The sequence below is a fragment of the Globicephala melas genome, chromosome X (assembly GCF_963455315.2).
Source record: "Globicephala melas chromosome X, mGloMel1.2, whole genome shotgun sequence".
Taxonomy (NCBI): Eukaryota; Metazoa; Chordata; class Mammalia; order Artiodactyla; family Delphinidae; genus Globicephala; species Globicephala melas.
This window is the reverse complement of record NC_083335.1, coordinates 3,501,138-3,524,630: the sequence shown is the minus strand read 5'-3', so window position 1 is coordinate 3,524,630 and position 23,493 is coordinate 3,501,138. Positions and strand designations below refer to the sequence as shown.

Here is a 23,493-nt window from a genome sequence, read left to right as displayed (position 1 = left end):
TTTATGCAGAATCGCAATTTCTTGTAAATATTCACCATTGTATTTGTGGTTCATAGGAGTTAGGGACATGTGCACCACCAAGCTTAAGACTAATAGCCATTCAACTCTCTTAATGTGCTTTATCATTCCCAATGGTTCTTGTAGTGTGTGCGCTTCTTTGGGCCTCTTAGGCTTACCCATTTCCCTTATTAGTTCCTCTACTTTATTAGAAGACCTTTTACTGAATAAGGTGAGAGAGAGACATCTATAAAACATAACGTGTTTAAGCAGCGTGAACTCTAGGCACTATTCTGTGAGAATACCTGAGGTACAATAGCAGCCTACCATATCCTTTTCACCCAGGAGTACATGACTTAAACATATTCTTGCATGCAACCTAAAACAGATTTGTTTAGTAGGTTTGTGTAGTGAATTTTGTGTAAATTAGCAGGTAATTATGGCAAATCTTCAGAGAGTGAGAGTTCAGAGACAGAGGAGACCTACATTTTATTTTTAAGTAGAACTTAATTGGATGAAAAATATTCTGATGCAGAAAAGAGCCAGTTACTACATCTGTGCCACTTGGTCTTCACACAATACAAGAAAAGTGTTTTCTTAAGGCTTAAAATCATATCCTTTCTAATATAGTAAGAAATTATCATTATTGGGTGAATGCACTACAGTTTTATATATTTTAGTACTTTCATAAAATAGTCCTAGTTTCTTCAAGTATTAGGCAATGGATTGTTTATCATGTAGACAGTAACATGGAAAAATGACACTTAGGAAACAACTGATGGATTTGATGAAGAAAATTCTGTTTAATTCCAGCTCCCTTCTCTTCCCTCTTATATCCCTCTGCTCTCCTCAACACCATGGCCGCTGTCTGAGGTCTATAAAGGAGGGCCCGTCAGCCTCATCCCTGTCTAGCACAGACCTTGACATTGAGCAGGCAGAAATGAACATCTGCTCAGGGACTGATTGATTGATCCTATCAAAATGGTAATCCATTCCATGCCATGAGACCTCGCAAACATAGTGCAGTATTGTTATAGCTCAGTGCAAACCAGTATTGCATTATTTTTTTTCATAGACTTACTCTTTGTCTTCAGGATATTTTCAGATAACAAGAAGAAGAGATTGTGGCATGTTGGACATTAGTTTGTAGGCACCCTGAGCAGTCATTGATAACCTGGCTCCCATTTTACAGTCTGAGGGATGGTTAAAAAAGTAATCAGGCACAAAGGTCATAGGGACCTAGAGCTCCCCAGATGCTTCTGGAAATTTCCTTGGTAATTCTCAATGTTCTTTGAAAGGGAAGAAGCATCCTGCTAAGAGGCTTGAAAGCTTTGTCTGTGCCTATGAAAGAAACACAAAGAGGGGAAGTTAAAATGTTTAAAAGAAAGGGTCTGTTTCCATGTAGGATGTCCTGTCCTTGCATGTTTCAGATTTGAGGCTAAAGAACCTTTCATTTCAGGAGAGGGACTCAGCAGCTGGATTTTCCATTAGAGCTGCAGATGCACTGGAGTAGCAGGTCTTGCTTGAACATAGAAAGAAGTAAGGAACACTTCAGAGTTGGTGACGGGCAGGCACAGAATTGAATACTATGGAGTCCTTTCCCATCTTCCTACTGCTAGAGTTAGAGGAAGCAGCGAGCTACTCTTAGTTTGTATGTGTAAGTGAGACCCAGAGTTCTGTCATAGCATCATCTTAATAGAAATGCATCCTGTACTTTATTCTTCATGATGCGATTTCATGTTTATTGACTTACTCTCCACAAATCAACAACATAGATTTTAGACCCATTGTAAAGATGAGAAAGTGCAGTCGCAGAGGATGTATGATTTTCCCAAAGTCATGCAGTTGGTTAAGCAGTAGAGCTGGAATTGGGACCCAGATTATCCTGGGCTCGTTTCTCTTAGGACATCAGTTTCAGGAGCTGTGGCTGGTATGGGATTCCAAGGAGAAAACTCAAGAAGTCTTTGGGAAGTACTTGATTGGGGATGTTACTGTGAGAAAACTTTTTTTTCTTTAATTTCATGTTAAATGTAGGGAGAGAGAAGAATTAGTAGGAAAGGCGATCACACTGATTAGCCCTAACACTTTTTACAAAGATAGTATCTTTTCACCCAAAGGTAGAGCAGACAGTACTGGAAAAGCAAATGGCAGGTATTTCCGACAGTTCTAGTAGCTCTTACCTTTGTTTGCAGTCTTTAGAAACTGCTACAGAGTTGGTCCCCCGGGGGTAGTCTCCACCTATCAGCAACTGCACTGCAAAGAATGTTCCTGGCTAATTCCCCTTTCAGCTTGTTTCAGAGAAGAGTTATCTGTACAAAAGTGTGAGGAGAATTTTGCAAAGATGCACAGTGGTCCTCATTAGTAAGGTTTTGTTGTACGGATCCTTGGTACTATTCTGTACTGACTTCATCCCGTATGTCTGCGTCATCTCGACCAGGGGGAAGGCCCTGTATCTCATTGTATCACACGCCATTTGGTTTGGTTTCTCTAGCACTAGATATTTAGCTTGCCCAGTCTCATCACTCCAGCCCAATGAAACTTATTCATACAGCAAATATTTAGCACCTACTATGTGGGAGTTTCTGTTCTAGGCTCTGAGGATACAGCAGTGAACAAAAATCCTTATCTTCCTGGGAAGCTTATATTCTAGTGGAGGAGAAAGAAAATCAATCAATAGACCAAAATAGGTTAGATGGTGAGGAGGACCGAAGGAAAATATTAAACATTGAAGAGAGATAGGGAAGGTTGTAGGGGAAATTAAATTGTATTAGGTTTTGCCATATGCAATTGACTTTTTTTTTGTTTAAGAGATGGTATGACATTGGCAATTTCCAATGGTCAACATAATAGATAGGGTGGCCAGCTAAGGCCTCGACAAGAAGGTGACTTTTTAGTTAACACCTGAAAGGAGTGGAGGAGCAAGCCTTGTGGATTTGGGAGGAAATATTCCAGACAGAAGGAAGAGCAGATGCAAAGTCCCTGAGGCAGGAGCACATTGGGTATGTTTGAGAAGCCAGTGTGGCTGGAGCAGGCTCAGCAGTGGACGACTAGTAGGAGAGGGGGGCAGAGAGGATTGGAGGATTAGAACCCACAGAACTTGGAGAGGACTCCAGCCAAGCCGGTGAGAGCTGCTTTCCGGGAGGAACTGGGAGCACACCAGCTCGCCCCTGCACTGGTGGAGCAGCCCGGAGACAGCCTTGTTAGTCATCCACCATTAACCAAAACATGGGGTTGGGATTTTTAAAGCTACAATATTTGTTTTTGTTTTTTTCTTAGCTTGGCCAATTACAGGCTGTGTGATCGTAGAGAAGCCTCATTAAGTCTAATGAGATCTATCTGTTTTGATAAGTAAATGAAAACCATATGCTTTGTAAAATACTATACAACGTCAAGTTATTATCAGTTAGGAAGTACTTCCAAATTATAGAATAGTTACAGTTCTTGTTTGAATAGTTAAAATTTAAAACTGTACTCAATCCTGGGAATTCCCTGGTGGTCCAGTGGTTAGGACTCCATGTTTTCACTGCCAAGGGCCCGGGTTCAATCCCTGGGCGGGGAACTAAGATCCCATAAGCCGTGTGGCCAAAAAAGCAAACAAACAAGAAACCAAAAAAACTACTTAATCCTTACTGAGCTATAAAGACATTATTAAGTGCAAAGGGCTACCTGTAAACCCGGCTTACGGACATGATTTGAAGTCTATGTTTGGTGATTTCTTCAATACTCTTACTACTTTTCTGTTAATTTAAGTTTGTTCTCCTTTTCTGTTTCAAGCCAGCATCTTTAAACCTCCATCCTTATGAGACGGTTCTGTATTTATTAACACCCAAATTGTTCCATGAAAAGTGTCTATGCCTCCTCTCTGGGTGGAGGAGGTGTGACCCAGTCTAAAGGTGATGGAATTCTGAGCTTGGAGGCCGCATGCAGTCAGATGATTCTGGGCCCTCACACCCACCTGGGAGGCAGGCTAACAGATAAGGAAAGGAGTTGGGGCTTTCCAGCAGCCTGGTGTCAAAGGAAATAGCCCCTAAGCTATTTAACTTGTCCTATTGTTATGTTCAGGGTCTGGTCCTTAAGAAGGGCAGACATAAAACAAAAGACAGAAGAAGGGGTGCAGTCTCAGGATTCTGGGTTTTAGATTTCATCGTGTTTCTCTGACCCCTAGCCAACTGGTATCCCATCTTCAACTACATAACAAATTATTTTGATCATCTAAAAGCATAAAATCATTAGACAGTCTTATTAGATTTATGATTGATAAGAGCAGTTTCAATGTTAATATTTTTACTTATTTATTCATTTATTTATTTATTTTTGGCTGCGTTGGGTCTTCGTTGCTGCGCGTGGGCTTTCTGTAGTTGCGGCGAGCGGGGACTACTCTTCATTGCGGTGCGCGGGCTTCTCATTGCGGTGGCTTCTCTTGTTGCAGAGCACAGGCTCTAGGCACGCGGGCTCAGTAGTTGTGGCTCATGGGCTCTAGAGCGCAGGCTCAGTAGTTGTGGCACACGGGCCCAGCTGCTCTGCGGCATGTGGGATCTTCCCAGACCAGGGCGCGAACCCGTGTCCCCTGCATCGGCAGGCGGATTATTAACCACTGTGCCACCAGGTAAGTCCCTCAATCTTAGTATTTTTTGAAAAGCTCAAAGTAAGTTTTGTGCTCCAAACTCATGGAAGCAACCCTGAAATCAGTGAGGGTTTAGACCCTAATGAAAAGAAGTCTAATAAATATCAAAGTTTAGAGAAACCTGGGTTGAATTATCTGAGTATTAGCCTATTTAGGAAAAGTAGTTCTGGAGAAATAGGCTGGCAGCTGCTTGTTCTACTCATACAATTAACAATGTAATATATGTTTTCCTGATGGTATGCATTTGTCATCCTGTAATGAAGATGTCAGGCTGTGTATTAGGTACCTGAAGAAGTGAGATAGGATCCTGCTCTCTTTCAACTTAATACTTTTTGCTTGACCTTTTTTTTAAATTGAAGTATAGTTGATTTACAAGGTTGTGTTAGTTTCAGGTGTACAGCAAAGTGATTCAGTTATGCATATATAGGTATATATTCTTTTTCAGCTTCTTTTTCATTATAGGTTATTACAGTATACTGAGTAGAGTTCCCTCTGCTATACAGTAGGTCCTTGTTGGTTATATATTTTCTATACAGTAGTGTGTATATATTACTCAAACTCCTAATGCGTTACCTTTTTTTAAATCCCAGGATATTCTTTTGCTTTAGCTCCATTAAATATTTTTTTTAACTTTTTATTTGAATCTGACAGGAACTACCATATGCATCCTCCTTTACTCACAACTGTTTACATTTTGTCCCATTTGCTTTATCATTATTCTCTCCTTCTCTTCCCCCTCTGTCCCACTTCTGCCCTCCCTTTCCTGTCTCTCCCGTCTCCTCTCCTCCCCTCACCCCCTTTTCTCCCTTCTCTTCTTTCTCTCTCTCTCCTCCCCTCTGCCTGATTCATTCATTCATTATTTATTCATTTGTCTATTCAGTGGATTTTAATCTTTTGCTATTATTATTTATTTCAATGCTCTGATTGTCCTAGCATCGACCAGTGACAGCCCCTTCAGTCTGGCTCTTGTGTCATTTTGATACTTCACACCATTCTTGGAGCATTCCTTCCTTTCTGGCACTATGTGATGTTCCAGGTTCGTTTTGTACTATCTCCACCTCAGCCATGAAATCAGCTTGTTCTCTAAGACTTAGTCGAAGGGGAATCCTGGCTTCCTTAAGGGCAGCTATTTAGAAACTCTCGGTGCTACTTGTACTCATTGTTACTGATTTGCTACTGCTTATAGGTGCTTTTTGAACTGGGAAACAAATACACACACAATACACATACTGTATACATAGGCATAAAGTTCTATATCTATATTTATTTCCACATCTACCCATCTGTATGTATGTATACCTTTGTGTATGTGTCTGTATCAAATAATAACACGCCACGACTTCATACCGATCCCTCCAATCCTGAGCCAACACTACAAGGCTCATTCCAGTCTTCCCGTTTCCACTTTTGCAACACTCTTCTCCACTAGTCAGAGAGGCCTGGGCTCATTATCCTCCATATATTTACTTATTTGCTCAAATCAGGAATGCACAGAGAGTAATTGTAGGGTTGCCATGTCATGTCATTGTGAAAAGCAAACCTCCTCAATTAAGTTCACATTACTTACATTTTTTAAGGTGAAATTTACACATAATGAAAGGCACAGATCTTAAGTATATTTGACAAATGCATGAACCCATGGGACCCACATTCCTATCAAGACATACGGTATTTTCAACACACTAGATAGCTGTTTTGTACCCCTTCCCTGTTATCCCCGCACTTAGAGGCAACTCCTGTTCTGATGTTTTTAACCATAGATTAAATTTTCCTTTACTAGAACGTCATAAAAATGGAACCATATAATATATAGTCTGTTGAGTCTGCCCTTTTAAACTCGGCATAATGTCCCTGAGATGCATCATGTCACATGTATCAGTAGTTCATTCCCTTTTGTTGCTGAGGAATATTCTATTCTATGGATAGACTACAATTTGTTAGGCATTTTTCTTTCAATGAACATTTATGTCTAGTTTGTGGTTACCGTGAATAAAGCTGTAATGAACATTCTTTTACAAGTATGTTTGTGGACACATATTTTCATTTTTAAGTTATTAAACACATTTGTTCAATTATACAGTAAAATTGATCTGTTTTCTCTTGGTGTACAGTTCTATGTTTTCTAACACATGCATCGATTTGTGTAACCATGAACGTAGTCAAGATAAGGACCAGTTCCATCACACCTCCAAAAGTTCCTCGTGCTGTCCCTTTATAGTCAGTCCTATCTCACCTCACCCTTAACCCCTGTCAACCACTAATTTATTCTGCAGCCCTATAGTTTTGTCTTTTTGAGAATATCATATAGAGTCATACAGTATATAATCTTTCAAGATTGGCTTCTTTCCCTTAGCATAATTCCTTTGAGATTCGTCTGAGTTGTTGCATCAATAACTGTGTATTGTTGAGTGGCATTTTGTTGTATGGATGTCTCACAGTTTAGTCATTCACCTGTTGAGGGACATGAGAGTTGTTGATGGGTTTTGGCATTTATTAATAAAGCTGCTGTAAACATTCGTGGACGAGTTTTTGGTGTAGATGTACGTTTTTATTTCACTTTTTCAGGGTATTGAATTATGCTTTTAACTTGCATTCCAGGACTTCCCTGGCAGTCCAGTGGTTAAGACTCCACGCTGCCACTGCAGGGGGCACGGGTTTGATCCCTGGTCGGGGAATTAAGATATTGTATGCCACACGGAGTGGCCAAACAGACAAACAAAGAAACAAAAACACTAACTCGCATTCCACTAATGACTAAAGATGTTGAGTATCTTTTCATCATTTGAATGTTCAAATGTCTTGCCTATTTTCAAAATTATGTTGTTTGTTTTCTTATTATTGAGTTTTGAGAATTCTTTGCGTATTCTGGATACAAGTCTTTTGTCAGATATTTAATGTGCGAGTACTTTCTCTGGTCTGTAGCTTCTTTTTTCATTCCATTAACTGTGTTCTTTTGCACAACCAAAGTTTTTAATTTTGAAGGGGATGGATTCTGCCATGTCATGGTGCCATGTCTAAGAATTAACTGCCAAAGCGAAGGTCACATAGATTTTCTCCTTTTTTTTCTAAAAGTTTTGTAGTTTTATATTTGGGTCTATGATCCATTTTGCATTCATATTTTTATAAAGTGTGAGTTTTAGGTTGAAGTTCATATTTTTTAGCATATGGATGTCCGATTGTTCCAAAACCATTTGTTGAAATACGATCTTGTCCCTCTTCTACTCAAAAACTTTCAATGGTTTCCCCTCGCTCTTAGAAGAAAATCCACAGTCCTTTTGTATGATCTGTAAGATATGCTGCTCTCATGCCTGTCTAGTCCTCAGATCTCATTTTGTGCCACACTCCCTCTTATCTATCGTGCTCCAGATGCACTGGCCTCTTGTCCTCTGTGAATTCTCCAAGCTCTTTTCCAATGCAGTGCCTGTGCACATGCTTAGGTCCTCAACCTGAAACACTCTTCAACTCTGCTGTCACGTGGTTGGCATGATGCTCTCCTAGGTCCATCTTGAGTTCTCTTCCCATGGCACCCTGCCCTTTTACTTCGTCATGCTTCTTGCAATTTGTAAATGTATAGTTATCTTTGGACTATTCGTTCATTGTCTGGATTCCCCATGAAACTATAAACTCCACAAGGCTGCATTCTCAGTGTCCAGCACTGTGCCTGCCCTCAAAACTTACTGCCTGGTGTGGAGATGGACAAGTAAACCAGAAACGATAATAAAGTCACCGTTCCAGGGAAATGCCATCGAACCCCTTTCACTATACCTCCGTTCTTGTTTTCTGCATGGACTAAAATGTCTTTTCCCTCTGTGTTTTGTATGCTCACACCCTCCTCACCATTCAGGAACCAGTTCATTCCTCCTCTCAGAAGTCCTTCCTGCCACCCAGGTTGGAAGAGCTCTCCCCTCTCTACTTTCTACTTTCCTACTGACACTCTCCACTTTGCCTTGCAATCACAGGGACTGGCTTAGCTCTTCTTCTAGAGAATCAAAAGCTCCAAGAGGGAAGTATCCAAATTACATTCAGCTTGTGTCTCCCTCAGTTCAGAGAATAGGTCATCTTCTCCAGTTAACTCACTTTCTGATTTCTAGGAGACAAGCGTGTGATAGGCTGTGTGTCCCGTCCACCTGGCCACTAGAAGCTAAGGGGTCTAATTTGCAGGATGAAAAAGGAAAAGAAGGCCCAATTTAAAGTCGTATCTCATATCTACACAACCAACACTTAGGCCACCAGTGCTTTGATAAGCAGCAAAGACACATAAAAAGTTTTTTTTCTTTAACGTGTGTTGGGACTTGACTGATTTCTGTTGCTTTATTTCCACAACCGGCTCAGTACTAGTCCTATAAAAGTGACAGAAGAAACACACGGAAGGTCACCTTTGAGAAATGACTGAGAGAGTGGATTTTAAAGTAGGAAGATTGGGATGCCAAATAAAACAAGGCTGTTTGGCAAAACCTTACCATGAACATATGTCCCCAGGCCCGGCCCTCTGGAGCCACTGGCTGTATTAAAAAGAAGTTGGTCCTGCTCTGTTTTGAGATGTAGAAATGTTATGTGCGTTTCCTTCCTTTGAAGTGCTGTGTCAAGGGAGTCATCTTGACTGAACAGTGATGAACTTCAATTTTTTTTAATTAATTAATTTATTTTTGACTGTGTTGGGTCTTCGTTGCTGCACGTGGGCTTTCTCTAGTTGCGGCGAGCGGGGGCTACTCTTCGGTGTGGTGCGTGGGCTTCTCACTGCGGTGGCTTCTCTTGTTGCAGAGCACAGGCTCTAGGTGTGTGAGCCTCAGTAGTTGTGGCACGTGGGCTCAGTAGTTGTGGCACGTGGGCTCAGTCGTTGTGGCTCGCGGGCTCTAGAGCGCAGGCTCGGTAGTTGTGGCACACAGGCTTAATTGCTCCACGGCATGTGGGATCTTCCCGGATCAGGGCTCGAACCCACGTCCTCTGCACTGCCAGGCGGATTCTTAACCACTGCGCCACCAGGGAAGCCCCGATGAACTTCAATTTCTAAAAAAGTTTTTAGAACATTTCACGCTGGAAGAAATATTTGATAGTAGATCAAAATTTTTGATCATCAAATATTTGATAATATGAAAATAATGACATCTGCAAGTAAATATGGTAGCAGATGAGCTATAAAAACACATCTGAGCTGTCAGTTCTAGTCTTTCAAATACTTTGGTCTCTTGGAGTAGGAGATGCATCCGTATAGAACGCTCTGTCCTCTACTGAAAGGCTTGGCCTAAAAGGCTTATTAGTTAGTGGGAACAGAGCAAACTCTCTTTATATCTTACCACACAGTGCTTAGTATAGTCTCTAGTCTGATTTATGAATTTCTCCTGGAATGAATTTTCCACAAATATATGATGGAGAACTGTGTAGCCTTGACATTCATTCTGCCTATGAATGTCTTTAGTGTTAGCAGCTGGCATCCAGGCTGGGTTCCAGGCATGCTCCAGTGACTCACCAACCAACACTATATGTCACCTTCTCTACATTTGAAAGAGGAGCAGACCACAGAACACTAATCAGATTCCAAAGGTGCCTTCTTATTTGCTTAATATTTCTACACTGTTCAGAAGAGGCCAATAACAGCAATATTCTTTTCAAGATGATACAGTCTTGCAAAAAAATATTTTGGTAATTGATGGCCTACCATTATTTTCATAGCAATAGGGTTTTTGTTTGATTGGTGTTTGTCTGTTTTCTCTTGATTCTTTGGCATCAGAACACTTCCCATCATAGATTACTTGCCCTTTGAGGTACAGGGGACATGAGACTAGGATTCTTACCGTGTTGATGATTTGTATTACTTTCAAAGTGTTATGAATGTTATGCATTTCTTGTTTTTCCATTCTGGTGAGGAAATACCACTGAGTGCCATTAGATGTTTTTCCTCTTTTGATGTGTTTGTGGAAAACTGGCGTAACCAAAAAAGCACATTAAAGAAGTTCAAACTGGCCCTTTAGAGAGGGATGTTTTCTATGAAATGGATGGAGTAAGCCTCGGGTGGAAACTTTCCCATTTGGACTCCATCCTTTGTAAAACATCGAAATATATGAGGGTTGGAGCATTTGAGTTTTGCTCCTTTTTAGTTGTGTATGAGTAGTGTTTTAAAGCAAGTCTATTAACATATAACTAAGACAGGGATTGAGTTTTCTTAGCTGTGTGATAAAAGTAATTACCTACCAGATAATGTTAAAAGCGGCTCCATATTTTAAATAGTTTAAACTCAGCATTTTGTTTTAAATCTTCATAATCTAATATGTAAAACCATCTGGACTATTCTATATAAGTTCAGTTATATATCAGCTTAGATATGTTAGCTTCGGATCAGATATGTATCAGCACACACAAACAGTACGATTTTTAAAGCCTCAGGAATCTATGTCCATGGCTTGAGCAGGAAGAATAGAAGGTGCTATTGGTAAAGTACATTTGGCTTGCAGACCTGATGTCATCCTCTAATGGGCACCAATCCTCTCTGCACTTTTTGGTCAGGGAGCAGTGAGGGATGTGGTGCTCATAGTAGGGAGTCTGAGAGAAGAGCCGAGTACCCCAACACACACACACACACACACACACACACACACACACACACACACACCAAACATTCTCCTGCTCTACCCTTTTTGACCCTGGAGTAATGGGTCAGAAAATGCATATTCTTTTTGCCAGAGCTTGAACCTAAAAGCTGCCAGAGCCTTTAATATCTGATAGTGAACAGTATGAATTTCTCTACTGAAGAAGAGTCTGGTAGATTCAGATAATACACTCCTTCTATTCAGAATATCTGAATAAAATATCATATTTTGCCCCTCCCATCAAAAAAAGAAAGAAAGAAAAACTTTTTGAGACTGAAAATGATCATTTAATCTAAAAATATTTCCGGAAGCAGCCACTCAGAAAGTGTTTATATATTCAAATGCTAAAATGTTTTTTTTTTTAAAGGGAGGGTAGATTTGTTGTCTGTTTGTTAGCAGGAAACTATAATCTTTAACAATTTCAGATCCTTCAAGATCTTTCCCAAGTGAGAATAGACGGGGCTTCTTTGATGGGACTCTTGAGTTTTTCACTGGCTTCCATAGTCATTGGGGGGGAAAGAAATCTTTTACCTACTTGTGTTTTTTGAAATTGTGATATGTTTATTCAGTGTCTTTCATTTGGGAGAAGTCATGACCAGCTCCAGGTGAATTCGTCAAAAACACGTTCTTAAAAAGCTTTCTGCTAAATGGTCAATTGGTCCAGTGGCCAAATTGCCAAAAATTAATTTATCCAAAAATAATCCATAGAATGACCAATGTAAAAAATTTACCCAAATTTATTGATTCATCAAAAAGCATGTCTTAAGAAATACTCTTCCAGATTGTATTTCAAAGATTGAAAACATTTTTCTGAAAGGGACCAGATAGTAAATATTTTAGGCTTTATAGACTACATAAAGTCTCTATAGCATATTCTTTGTTTGTTTTACAACCTTTTTAAAAAGTAAACATCATTCTTACCTCGTACAAAACCAAGCTGCTGCCAGTTTTGGCTCACAGGCTGGGCCCTTATATATTCAAATAATTTGTATTTTTTCATATGAATGTTATTCTCAATTATATGCAATGACTACATTATTGAGTATATTCAATGACTATATCCTTGTGTTGATCTAAAACAAATAGACTGCCAGATGCTTCTCCAGCAAAGATGTGTTTATTTGGGATCAGCACTGAATTGCAATTCAGGGTCTGCAACCATGACTAGCCACATGCAAGTCCCTGCATATCAAGGAAAGGGGAGCACATTTCTAGAGAGGAAAAGGAAGTTGGGAGGCCATAGTAAACATAGTCCATGGCTTCTCATTGGCTGAGTCCATGCCAGGAGCCTTTCTCTTCCTGTTAGGCTCTGTTATTGTCACAGGGCATGACAGGTGTCCTTTCTGGTCTCCCAGTTCTATTTAACTGAGACTTCTGTTTATTAAGTTTTTACATTCTCTGAAAGCATTGCTGATCAAGAGTCATTTTTTTTAGTTTCAGCTACTTTTTGTCCCTCAACGTCAGGAAGGACCTTTCCTGGGTGTAGTGTCTCACGTCAGAGGGAAAGTGCACAGAGTGGACACGTTAATTTATTAGTAATGTTAAACCTATTAACATTTGAGTAATAAAGATGGGTAAGAGGGAGAACTCTCAGACGCTTTTTATCTGAAGTCCATATGTTATCAGGATCATAGATATTGAAGATCATCCAAAGCCTTATGCCATCATCAAAGGTTTGGCAACAAATTTCCAACAGGCCTGGTCTGGATATCTTGGGAAAGCTGTGACATCAGATGTTGTATACTTCAGTTCTGGTAAATCTTTACTTTCAGGTCACCAGATGATGTGCACGTTCAGTCAGGGTTTGATGTTTTCTTTAGGTGTGTCACGTGAATCCAAGAGTCTGTTCCTTTCAGTCTGGTGGCACAAGGGTTGGTTAGCAGTACTTCATAGAGGCCTTTCCAGCAAGGCTGAAGAAAGTTCTTCTGGAGTTGTCTTTTCTAATAGATAAAATCTCCACATTGCAAAGTATAACGCTTAAGATCTTCATTTCCCAAAGGTGCATGGTAAAATGATTGCTTGAACAAAACATGGATATTTTTAATGGAAACAACTAGGCCTTTGCAATTTTGGAATCTCTCTCCTTTTATCCATTGTGAGTTAGAAGAAGCAAGAGCCAAGTGCATTGGGTGTCCTGTGACTATCTCAAAGGGTGAGAGTTTATATTTCCAAAAGGGATGGATGTGAGATTTAGAAAGACCAGCAGCAGTGCTTGTGGCCAAGGTATTTAGAGAGCCTCTGCATATTTTGCCAATTGAGTCTTAATAATGCTATTAGTGCATTGGACTAAACCAAAAGATGGAAGGTGGTAAGCACAGTGAAAGTGTTGTAAAACCAGCCAAACAGCACAGACTTGTCAAAGCACCTGGCCAGTAAAATGGGTTCTCCAATCACTATGAAGTTCAAGAGGAGTTTTCCAGGTAAGGATAATCTTTTCCAAAAGAACATACACCACCGAGATAGGAGTAGCCTATCTTCAAGGGAAGGCTTTAGTCCAGTGTGAAAACATACAGACCATGCCTAAAACATGTTTATATCCATCAGATGGAGAAAGTTGTGTGAAATCCATTTGCCAGACCTCGAATGGTCCGTTAGGCAGTTTAAAATGTCCAGGAGCAGTACGAACAGACTTCCCTGGGTTGGACTTAGAACAAGTGGGATAAGTGAGGTGTAGGCACTTTTTGTGACCTTATTGATGTTTCTCCACCAATATTGGTGCATGAAGACTTATCATTTTGTTATTAGACCAGTTATTTAATCCATGTACAGTGGTGAGAAGTAGGAATTTTAGAGTCTCCAGTAGGACTGGGTCATTATTTGGTCCAAACCCAGAGCTTTCTCTTTTTATCAAACCAACAACTGTTGAATTTCCAATCTTGTCTTTCCTTTTCTGAGGCCAATTTTGGGGCTTCTCTAGCCAGTTTTTCTAAATTATCATTTGGGAAAATATCCCTTTGAACCATGACAGAGGTTTGGCTGCTGTTGGTCCCTTGAACGGCAGCAGTCCTTGCAGAAATATCAGCAAGCTGATTTCTCTTAGCTTCCAGAGAGTCAAGTTCAGAAAAAGCCCCGGAATCTTAATAATAGCTAAACTGACAGGTAAAAGTATTGCAGTGACTGTGATGGCTCTAAGGCAAGGGGTGTATCCCTGTGACTCAGGGTCCACTTGCTGTGGGTTAATGGTCATCCCATGTTTTGGGGGTGAGTTCCCCAAGGGCATTCCCTTCCTTTTCATGTAAAACAAGGAAAAAAGGGGGTCTGGTAATTGGGATGCCCAAGGGCAGGTGGATTCATCAGACTCTAAGGCTTTGAAGGCTGTGCCATCCAGTTCATCCCATAAAATTGTGTCGGGGTTGTTACTGTTTAGTAAAACATCCAGAGGTTTGACCGTAAGAGAGAAATCTGGAATTCAATTTCGGCAATAACCGACCAGCCTGTGAAAACCTCACAGTTGGTGCTTAGTTTGGGGTTTGAGGAAGCTTAGGACACCATGAAGTCTAGCTGGATCTAGGTGTGACCCTTGTTCTGATATGAGATGGCCTAAATATCAAACTGGGCAAACTGTAATTTTTCTCTGGCACCTTATGTACCTTTAAGGCTAAAAGCTTTACAAGTGGATGGCGTCTTCCTGTGAGGAGGCTTGAGAAGGAGAATAAAGAAGCAAATCATCCACGTAGTGCAATGAAGTAGATCCTCTAAGGAAATTCATATCATCCAGGTCAGCCTTCAGGATCTGTGAGATAAGGACTCTCAGTGAAACCCTGAGGTGTTACTGTCCGGGTGAATTGTTTCTCTTTCCCAGTGAAGGCAAAAAGGTATCGGCTAGCTTCATCAACTGGAACACTAAAGAATGCACTGCATAACTCGATTATAGTAAAGAATTTACTTCCGGTAGGAATGTATGTTAGTAATGTATGAGGCTTAGGAACAACAGGGTGTCAAGGGATAACAGTGTAGTTTATTGCTGGGAGATCCTGGACAAACCTCCACCCTCAGCCCTTAAGTTTTCTCACTGGTAAAATGGGAGTGTTCCAGGGGCTAGAACAAGGGATAATAATGAGGCCTTGAGCATTGTAAGCTTCTATTATGGTCTCTATGCCTTCGTGGAATTCTTTACTTATAGGATATTGGTTAATTCTGAGAAGAGGTTTTGAGGGGTCTATTTTAATTTTGATGGGAGGTGTGCTGTGAATTTTGCTAACATCAGGTGGAGATTTTACCCATAAAGAAAGTGGTAGCTGATTCAAGAGGGATAAATGATCAGTGTTTCCAGAATCTATTTTATTATCATCAGAGATGAAAAATAAAAGATGCCAAAGGGTCACGTAATTCATCTGGTGAGTTACTTTGATGACTGCTGTCAATTTCTAGAATTATTTCCCCCTTTTGTGAGACAGAAATTCTAGCATGATACTTCCCTAAGAAGTCTCAGCCTAGTAAATGGACAGGAGCAGAGGAACTCAGGAGAAAAGAGTATACATCTCTCAAAGGGCCTAAACAAAAGGGAATAAATTCAGAGACAGGAACCTCTTGAGGTTCATTAGAGATGCCCCTATTTGAATTGTTTTAGTACTCTGAAGCAGGGGCCGTTTTACAGCAGTGGAGTTGAGCACTGACAGTGTGGCTCCAGTGTCAATTAGGACTGGAAGAGATTCACTCCACATCTGGAGAAATAGTTCTCAAAGATGATTGAAAGGCCTCCCTTTTTTTTTTTTTTTTTTTTTTTGTGCAGTACGTGGGCCTCTCACTGTTGTGGCCTCTCCCGTTGCAGAGCACAGGCTCCGGATGCGCAGGCTCAGCGGCCATGGCTCACGGGCCCAGCCACTCCGCGGCACGTGGGATCCTCCTGGACTGGGGCACAAACCCGTGTCCCCTGCATCGGCAGGCGAACTCTCAACCACTGCGCCACCAGGGCAGTCCCAAAGGCCTCCCTCTTAATGGGATTAGGAAGAGCCCCTGTAGTTCCTCAGAGCCCATCACTGGGGGTTAGGAGAGCATTGAAAAGGCTGGTTAGAGGGCTAAAGGTGCCTAAAATGCTTAAATTTGTAACAATCTGTTTTCCAATGTCCTGGCCCTTTGCAGTAATAGCAGAAACTGGGAGGGTTTTGGTTTCATTTAGCGGCCTTTATTTACTTGAGTTGAAGATTAAGAATTTTGGTGGCCTTCCTTTTAGGTGACTTATCTAGAGTGTGAGAGAGCTGGTTTGCCAGATTAATTAAATCTGGAGTGGACATAGTTTTGCATTCCATCCTGGTCCTTCTTACTAGAAGGAAAATGTCTCAGTTCAGTCCATTGATAAACATAGAATTAAAAGCTACCCAGGTGGAATCGACATCTGAAGGAAGACCAGAATTTGTTTTTAATAATCTGAAGTCAGTTATAATATTCATGAACAGGTTTGTTGTATTTTTGTGTTCAAGCCTGAATTTTGTTCCAATAAACAGGCTTTAGCAAAGCCCTGGGAATTGCTCACAAAGTTGCCTAGTGATTGCCTGAGCCTGATCATATAATAAGTCAGTGGGTTGGTCTCCCCATTGTAATTCTAGAGACCTTTCAGGATTTTCCCCATTAGTGGTTTTCATCTAGTGCTGGGCCTGGCCTTCACAGACAAACATATGAACTAGCTCATGTAAGCAGAGAAACCACGTTGATAAGTTTGAATGACTATATTAAATTCTTCAGAAAATCTGTGAGGATCTTTGGTTAACTTCAAAGGTCCTGACAAGTTCAGAGGAGAAGAGAGTGGAGAGAGTTTCAGAGAAAAGGGGAAGTTTGGTGGGAGAATTCGTATGGGAGATTTGAAGGTGTAGAGGAGGCATAGGTGGCGTAGAAGGGAAGGAGGAAGATGGTGCTGGAAGTGAGGCTATGAGGAAGTGAGGGAGAGAGACAAGATGGTGCCAAGGCAGAACCTAAGACAAAGAAGCCAAGGAAGAAGAGTCTGAGGTTTAGGGAGCCATTTGATCTGTCCATAATCCTTTGTTTGCCTCAGTTAATCTTAAAATCTTATTTTGCAGAGAGGCAATTTTAGACTCCTAATAATATTGGGAAGCCTCAAAATACCAATCGAAGTCAGCATTCCACTCAGTCCTGGAAAAGTTTTGAGCTACTATAGTCCAATTCAGTTTTAAGGAAATTAAGTGTGGGGATTTCAAAAGTTCCCCGTCATGGCCATGGATATTCTAAATTGCCTTTGGTCAGGTCAGTGCATTTAGTTAGAAATGTGCATGAGGAAGGACCAAATGTTTTTCAACATAAAACGGGCCAGAGTCCCTGTCGGCGGGGGGTGCCCACAAAATACTTAGATAACTGGGACCCATTTCCTAGAGGTTTTTCCTGTAAAGAACAGTTTTCAAACAGCTTAAACAGCTTACAGCACAAATGGCTCAATGCATACAGCTTGCAAGCGAATCCCAGCCAATCTTAAGGAAATAGCTTGGTTTTGCAGGAGCCACGCTGAAGGTTCTTTTAAAAGCCAGTCTCCAGAAGACAGCCCTTTCAAAGGAGTAGGCTGAGGGCTGAACTGGCACAGTTTTATTTGAAGCAGCCCCTTCCTGATGGAATTGGGCCAAAAGCACTTTCAGCCAGCTCTGGTTGAAGCGATCTGATCTCAAGATCAGACCTAAGTGCCAAATGAATACCCGTATACAGAACAAGGCCTTTACCAGAAAAATGAAACCTTAATATAGATACCGAATAAAGCCTGGAGAGCTTCAGACGCAAAGAGGGTGTGAACCCAGATCCAGGAGAAAGACATACCTTCAAACTCCAGGGTTGGTGAGAAAAACAGTGAACAACAATGGGCTCAGTGTAGGTACCACACCGGCTTGCTCACCAGTCCTGGAGCCGTTGTGAGTATTCTCTGGTCCCTGCAAGGGCAAGCAAAGTGTTGACCTGAGACAACTAGACAGCCAGATGTTTCTCCAGCAAAGATGCATTTGTTTGGGATCAGCAGAGAATTGCAATTTGGAGTCTGCAACTATGGCTAGCCACTTAGAAACCCCTGCACGGCAAGGGAAGGAGAACCCTTTTATAGAGGGGAAAAGGGAGTTGGGGGGGGCTACAGTAAACAAAGAGTCCATGGCTTTTCTTTGGTTGAGTCCTTGCCAGGAAATAAAAGGAGTCTTTCTTCTTCCTGTTGTGCTCTGTTGTTGTCACAGGGTGTGAGTGCGCCCCCTTCTTGTCTCCCAACTCTACCTAAATGACCTTTCTGTTTATTAATTTTTTACAGACCTTATACATTATTCACCTTATGGAGCTTTATTTTCCTCATCTGTAAAGTGGGAATTAAAACAAAACACATACCACTGACTTACTTTAGGATCCAAAAAGATAATATGTGTAAGATACCTACCACATGATAGGAACTCAGTAAATGATGGTATCTCCCCTGCCAGTCAGAGGTGAGATTGGTGGTGGGTAAGGAGCAGGGTTAGTTAACAGTTACCTTACGATAACTGAAGGTGATGGATGAGCACTCACTTCAAGTTACTGATTTTCTGAACTGATCAAAACCATCTCCTTTGCCTATCTGCCTTTGGATAAGGTTCCTGAAATAAACTAGTTCAGTCTTCAGATCATCTAAGTCTATTAAGATGACATTTTCCAATGATTTCTTTACTGAAAGAAGCTATATTGAAAGAGAAGAAATATTTAAAAAGCAGAGTAGTTATTTTTCAATAGGGGGGATCAGTTTGTACATTCATTCAGGGGTTATTGACAAGAATGAATTGTATGCAGAGCCCTGTAGCCATAAAACACCCCTCTTCATCCCTCCATCCCTGCCCAAAGGAGAGTACTGGTCTAGGTGGTGGATAGCAATATCAACTCTTGATCCCAGTCTGCTTACATGAGCACTGGAGAGTCTGCTTCTTGGCTCTGAAGGAATAAATGATAGCACATGCAGAATTCATCTCTGAGGAACACATTTTCTCGAGAAGAGAATTAAAATCGTAAAAGAAACATTTTGAAGCAAATTACAGTCTTATACGTCTTAAATCATATATTTAAGTGGAGAAGAAACTTAGAGGAATGGAGCGATCAAAGGGAGAATGGCTAATGAGGGCGTTTGAGAGGCTCATGTTGGACGGTACAGATTACCAAGCACTTTTTTCCAAACACTATTTTATCTTTACAAGACACCTACAAGGTGTGTATTATGAGTCTCACTTTAAGCACTGGGAAACTGGGGCTCAGGGAAGTTGAGGCTTGCTCTAGGTCTCACAGCTAGGAAGTGTCAGAGCTGAAGTTTGAGCCCAAGTGTGTGTGACCCCCAAATTCTCTCCATCTTCCATGGCAACTCTGACATACTAGGCACAATGGTGGGGGCTGGGGAAAACAGGAGGCCATTTCAGGCATGATCCCTAAGGAACCACTTAAGTGCATAGTGACTCCTGGGGACAGGTAGGCTCCGGAGATGCTAGTACTAATGCAGTTGCCAGAGATGGCTGAGATGCAGTTGGGCCTGAAGGAAAAAAGGATACCTACAACATGACTCAAGATGTCACATTTCAGACATGGGGTGGTAGTGGGTTTCCTCTGTGAGCCTATGGAGTAGCTTTGGTTAGAATTATCTTAAAAATTAGCTCCTTAAACTTTGGTCACAGCCTGTAACCAAGAAATGGAAATCTGGTTTTCCTTTCTTCCATCGCTTCAGATTAGATCATCTCGGCTGTAAATTAAACAAGCAGAGACATTTAGGATTATATTTTTACTGTCATCAGTTTCCTGACTCTGTGCCACAACTGTTCAAAACACACCTTAGTTTGTGCCTCATTGACGTATGAAAGGACAGTATTCATTGGGGCGTCTTTTTCATATTTACAGTTTCATTTATATAGCAAGTAGAAGTAGATGCTTTTCTGAGCCAAGAACAACCTTCCATTAAAGTAATTCAGCAGCGTTGACTACTTAACCAATGAATATCAAACCTTGGGGAAAGATTCAAAAAGAGTAAAAAACATTAAGGGCCCAATTTAAGAGTAACATTTTGAGATTTTACATAATGAGACAGAGGTACTTTTCTTCGTAAAATTAGAAACTGTTCTTTTCATGTAAATATAGCTAGGAAAGTGTTCTTTGATCGTTTTCTTTCTTTTTGAAAATTAACTGATGCAATTTGTAAAAGGAAAGTTCTGTTTGTATCCATTCCTAACCAAAGACCAGCAATGGATGTGACTGCAAACCCTCTATTTTATACATGCATAGACTGGTTAGGTATGAAAGACTCCTCAATACTTTTCATTAACAATGTATGTGTTTATTGGTTATTTGTACATTCTGATTTTAAGTCAAATATTTGCCGTCTATATTGACATATAGAGGAGTATGAAATGTAAATTCATGGAAGAATTTGGAAAACTTTGCTTTTCTTTATTTTATATTTTCAGTATTCAAGCCAGTGGATTTAAAGCAAAACCTAATTGCTTCATAATGTTTTCTTGTCAAAGTTAGCGTCTTGTCCAGTAACACCCACTGCATCCTTTGATATAACACTGTTCAATAGAACATTTTTTGATGACAGAAATGCTCTTTAATCTGTTCTGTTTAATACAGTAGCCACTGGCCACATGTAGCTATGGAGCACTTAAAATATGTCTGCTGTGACTGAAAAACTAAATTTTAAATTTTATTTAATTTTGATTTTAATTTAGCCACATGTAGTTAGTGGATACCATATTAGACATTCATTCACATGCTGTTTATCTCAGGCATAAAGATATTTAGTATTTAGAAGTCAATATGGAGTCATTTAATTGCTCTTAAGGAACAGATGGAAGCCTCAGCTGGTCCTTGAAAATAATTGTGTCAAGCTGCGCAGGCCTGGGATGAGGAATGTGCAAATATTTTAATGAACTAACTGGTCAGTTTGTTTATTCCTTTATGCACTCAGCAGATATTCATGAAAACACCTAGTAAATGCTCTTCACTGTGGTAGGTGCTGGGGATACAAGAGGTTCAAAGGAAGCACACCACCTTCAAGAAATACACCAGGTAGAAAAGGCAGACAGAAAGTAATAACAAACTTTCATACAAATCAGAAGAGAGTTGAGAAAGAGGGAAAAGTCAAAGATAACTACCATACGACCCAGCAATCCCACTACTGGGCATATACCCTGACAAAACCATAATTCAAAAAGAGTCATGTACCAAAATGTTCATTGCAGCTCTATTTACAATAGCCAGGACATGGAAGCAACCTAAGTGTCCATCATAGGATGAATGGATAAAGAAGATGTGGTACATGTATACAATGGAATATTACTCAGCCATGAAAAGGAACGAAATTGAGTTATTTGCAGTGAGGTGGATGGAGCTAGAGTCTGTCATACAGAGTGAAGTAAGTCAGAAAGAGAAAAATATTGTATATTAACACATATATGTGGAATGTAGAAAAACGGTACAGATGAACTGGTTTGCAAGGCAGAAATAGAGACACAGATGTAGAGAACAAACGTACGGACACCAAGGGGGGAAGGTGGCTGGGGGGTTGGTGGTGGGATGAATTGGGAGATTGGGATTGACATATATACACTAATATGTATAAAATAGATAACTAAGAAGAACCTGCTGTATAAAAAATAAAGAAATAAAGTTCAAAACTTCAAAAAAGAAAACTTCATTCTAATGAGGGTCCAGATGATTTACTTTATTATAGATACGGTGCAGAACAACTTTCTCTGTAGGAAAAGTGACACGTCAAAGATTGATGATGTTATGTATTAAGAAAAATAGATTTTTTTTTCTTATTTGAACTGTTAAAAACCAAAATTTAACTGAGTAAATTTGAAAATCGAATTGGCTTTATTAGGCGATTCATGAATTGGGCAGCGTCCCATCTAGCAACGGGAAGAGTGCTCCAAGGGGTTGTACAGAATGGAAGGTTTTTATAGGAAGAGGGGTGGGGCCAGGGAGTTATTAGCAAAAGAAAAGAAAGGATTATTTTTAGGCCAGGACATCTTTTGGGGGAGAAGAGTAATGTCAAGGGTTTAATCCTGCAGGTTGCCTCTTCTTCCCTTGGGGGATAGAGAGGACCCATGTGACAGATTACTTAATTGGTGCTGACCAGGAAATTCCAGACTGTAATTAAGATTACATTTGTGGTAAAGGTTGAAACTAAAGTTAGGTAGGTATTAAATCTGGGTTTGGTATCATGGACTTTAGCGCAAGCGATGCCATTTGGGGCCTATGGTTTTTCTCTTCAACAGACCCTCATTTTTATTGTATTATAGAGAATTTAGATTTAAATGGCAAGTGAGATGTGTTTACCATCTGTCTTTTCACTTATTTATAGAAGTGTTCAAGGCCAAAGAAGCAGCTCTGGAATGGAACTTCTGCATGCTGAACCTGATGCTCCTGCCTCAGAAGTACGTGCACTGACTACATAGAGTAAACGCTTGGACCCTTATTCCCATAATGTTGATTCTTTTGTTAATGTGTGTTGCCAAGGTGGGGGAAGAAAACAAATTTCCCTCTACACTTCTAGGTTCTTGGCTGAGATGCCCCTGTAATAAAAAGACAGGATTAACAGGAGAAAAACAAACAGATGTTTAATAACATGTACATCTCCTTGTATACGTGGGAGAGACCCCGGAATACTGCATAACTCTCCAAAATGGCTCAAGCTACCAGCTTAAAGGCCATTTTCAGCTAAAGATAAAAGAAGATGTTGGGGGCGGGGAGTCAGTTGTGGGGAAGCTTGTTATGCAGATTTGAGTCCTGGCTTTCTGCATTGATAAGAGCTCCTAGAAATTTCAACTCATCCCTTTCTTCCCGGTGCAAAGAGGAAGACACACTTACAAATGGAAGTATCTCTTACAGTAGAGTAACTTCTGTTGGTTTTCAGAGCTTCTCCTCTGTCTGCTGTTTCTTAAACATAACCAGCTCAAAATAATCCTTATGCCAAGGAGGCATAATTTGGGGTGGCAAATTCAGCTTCCCTTGTCCTACATAGGTTTTAATTTCAAGAAATATCCCATATGGGCATAGCACTTGAGCAGTGTTACACAGTTGCCTTTTTGTAGCCATTTCTTATTGGGAGCCAGTAATGGCCATGCTTAGAATGATCCCTGTAGTAGCTTTAAAAAGAATTAAGCTGTGCTCTATGTCAGACATTGTTCAAGGTCTTTTTGACTTGTGAGTGCATTTCGAAATGAGAGGTTAGTGACCTGCCTGCTACTGTAGGCTATATGAGTAGAATCATGAGATGGCAGAGTCATCTGCCCATTATGGGCAGAACCCAATTCCTAATTAATCTGGATTGTCCTCCATCCTTTCCTTTTCTTTTTTATA

The 23,493-nt window shown here is 40.5% G+C and overlaps 1 protein-coding gene across 1 annotated transcript in view; it reads left to right on the top strand.

Moving 5' to 3' along the window:
• The window catches only part of PASD1 (PAS domain containing repressor 1), a 160,408-nt gene that overhangs the window by 114,426 nt on the left and 22,489 nt on the right, over window positions 1-23,493 (top strand). The window contains exon 9 of the mRNA XM_060292996.1: window positions 22,496-22,568. Coding sequence (XP_060148979.1) covers window positions 22,496-22,568 — 73 coding nt within the window. The remainder of the gene's footprint in view (window positions 1-22,495; window positions 22,569-23,493) is intronic.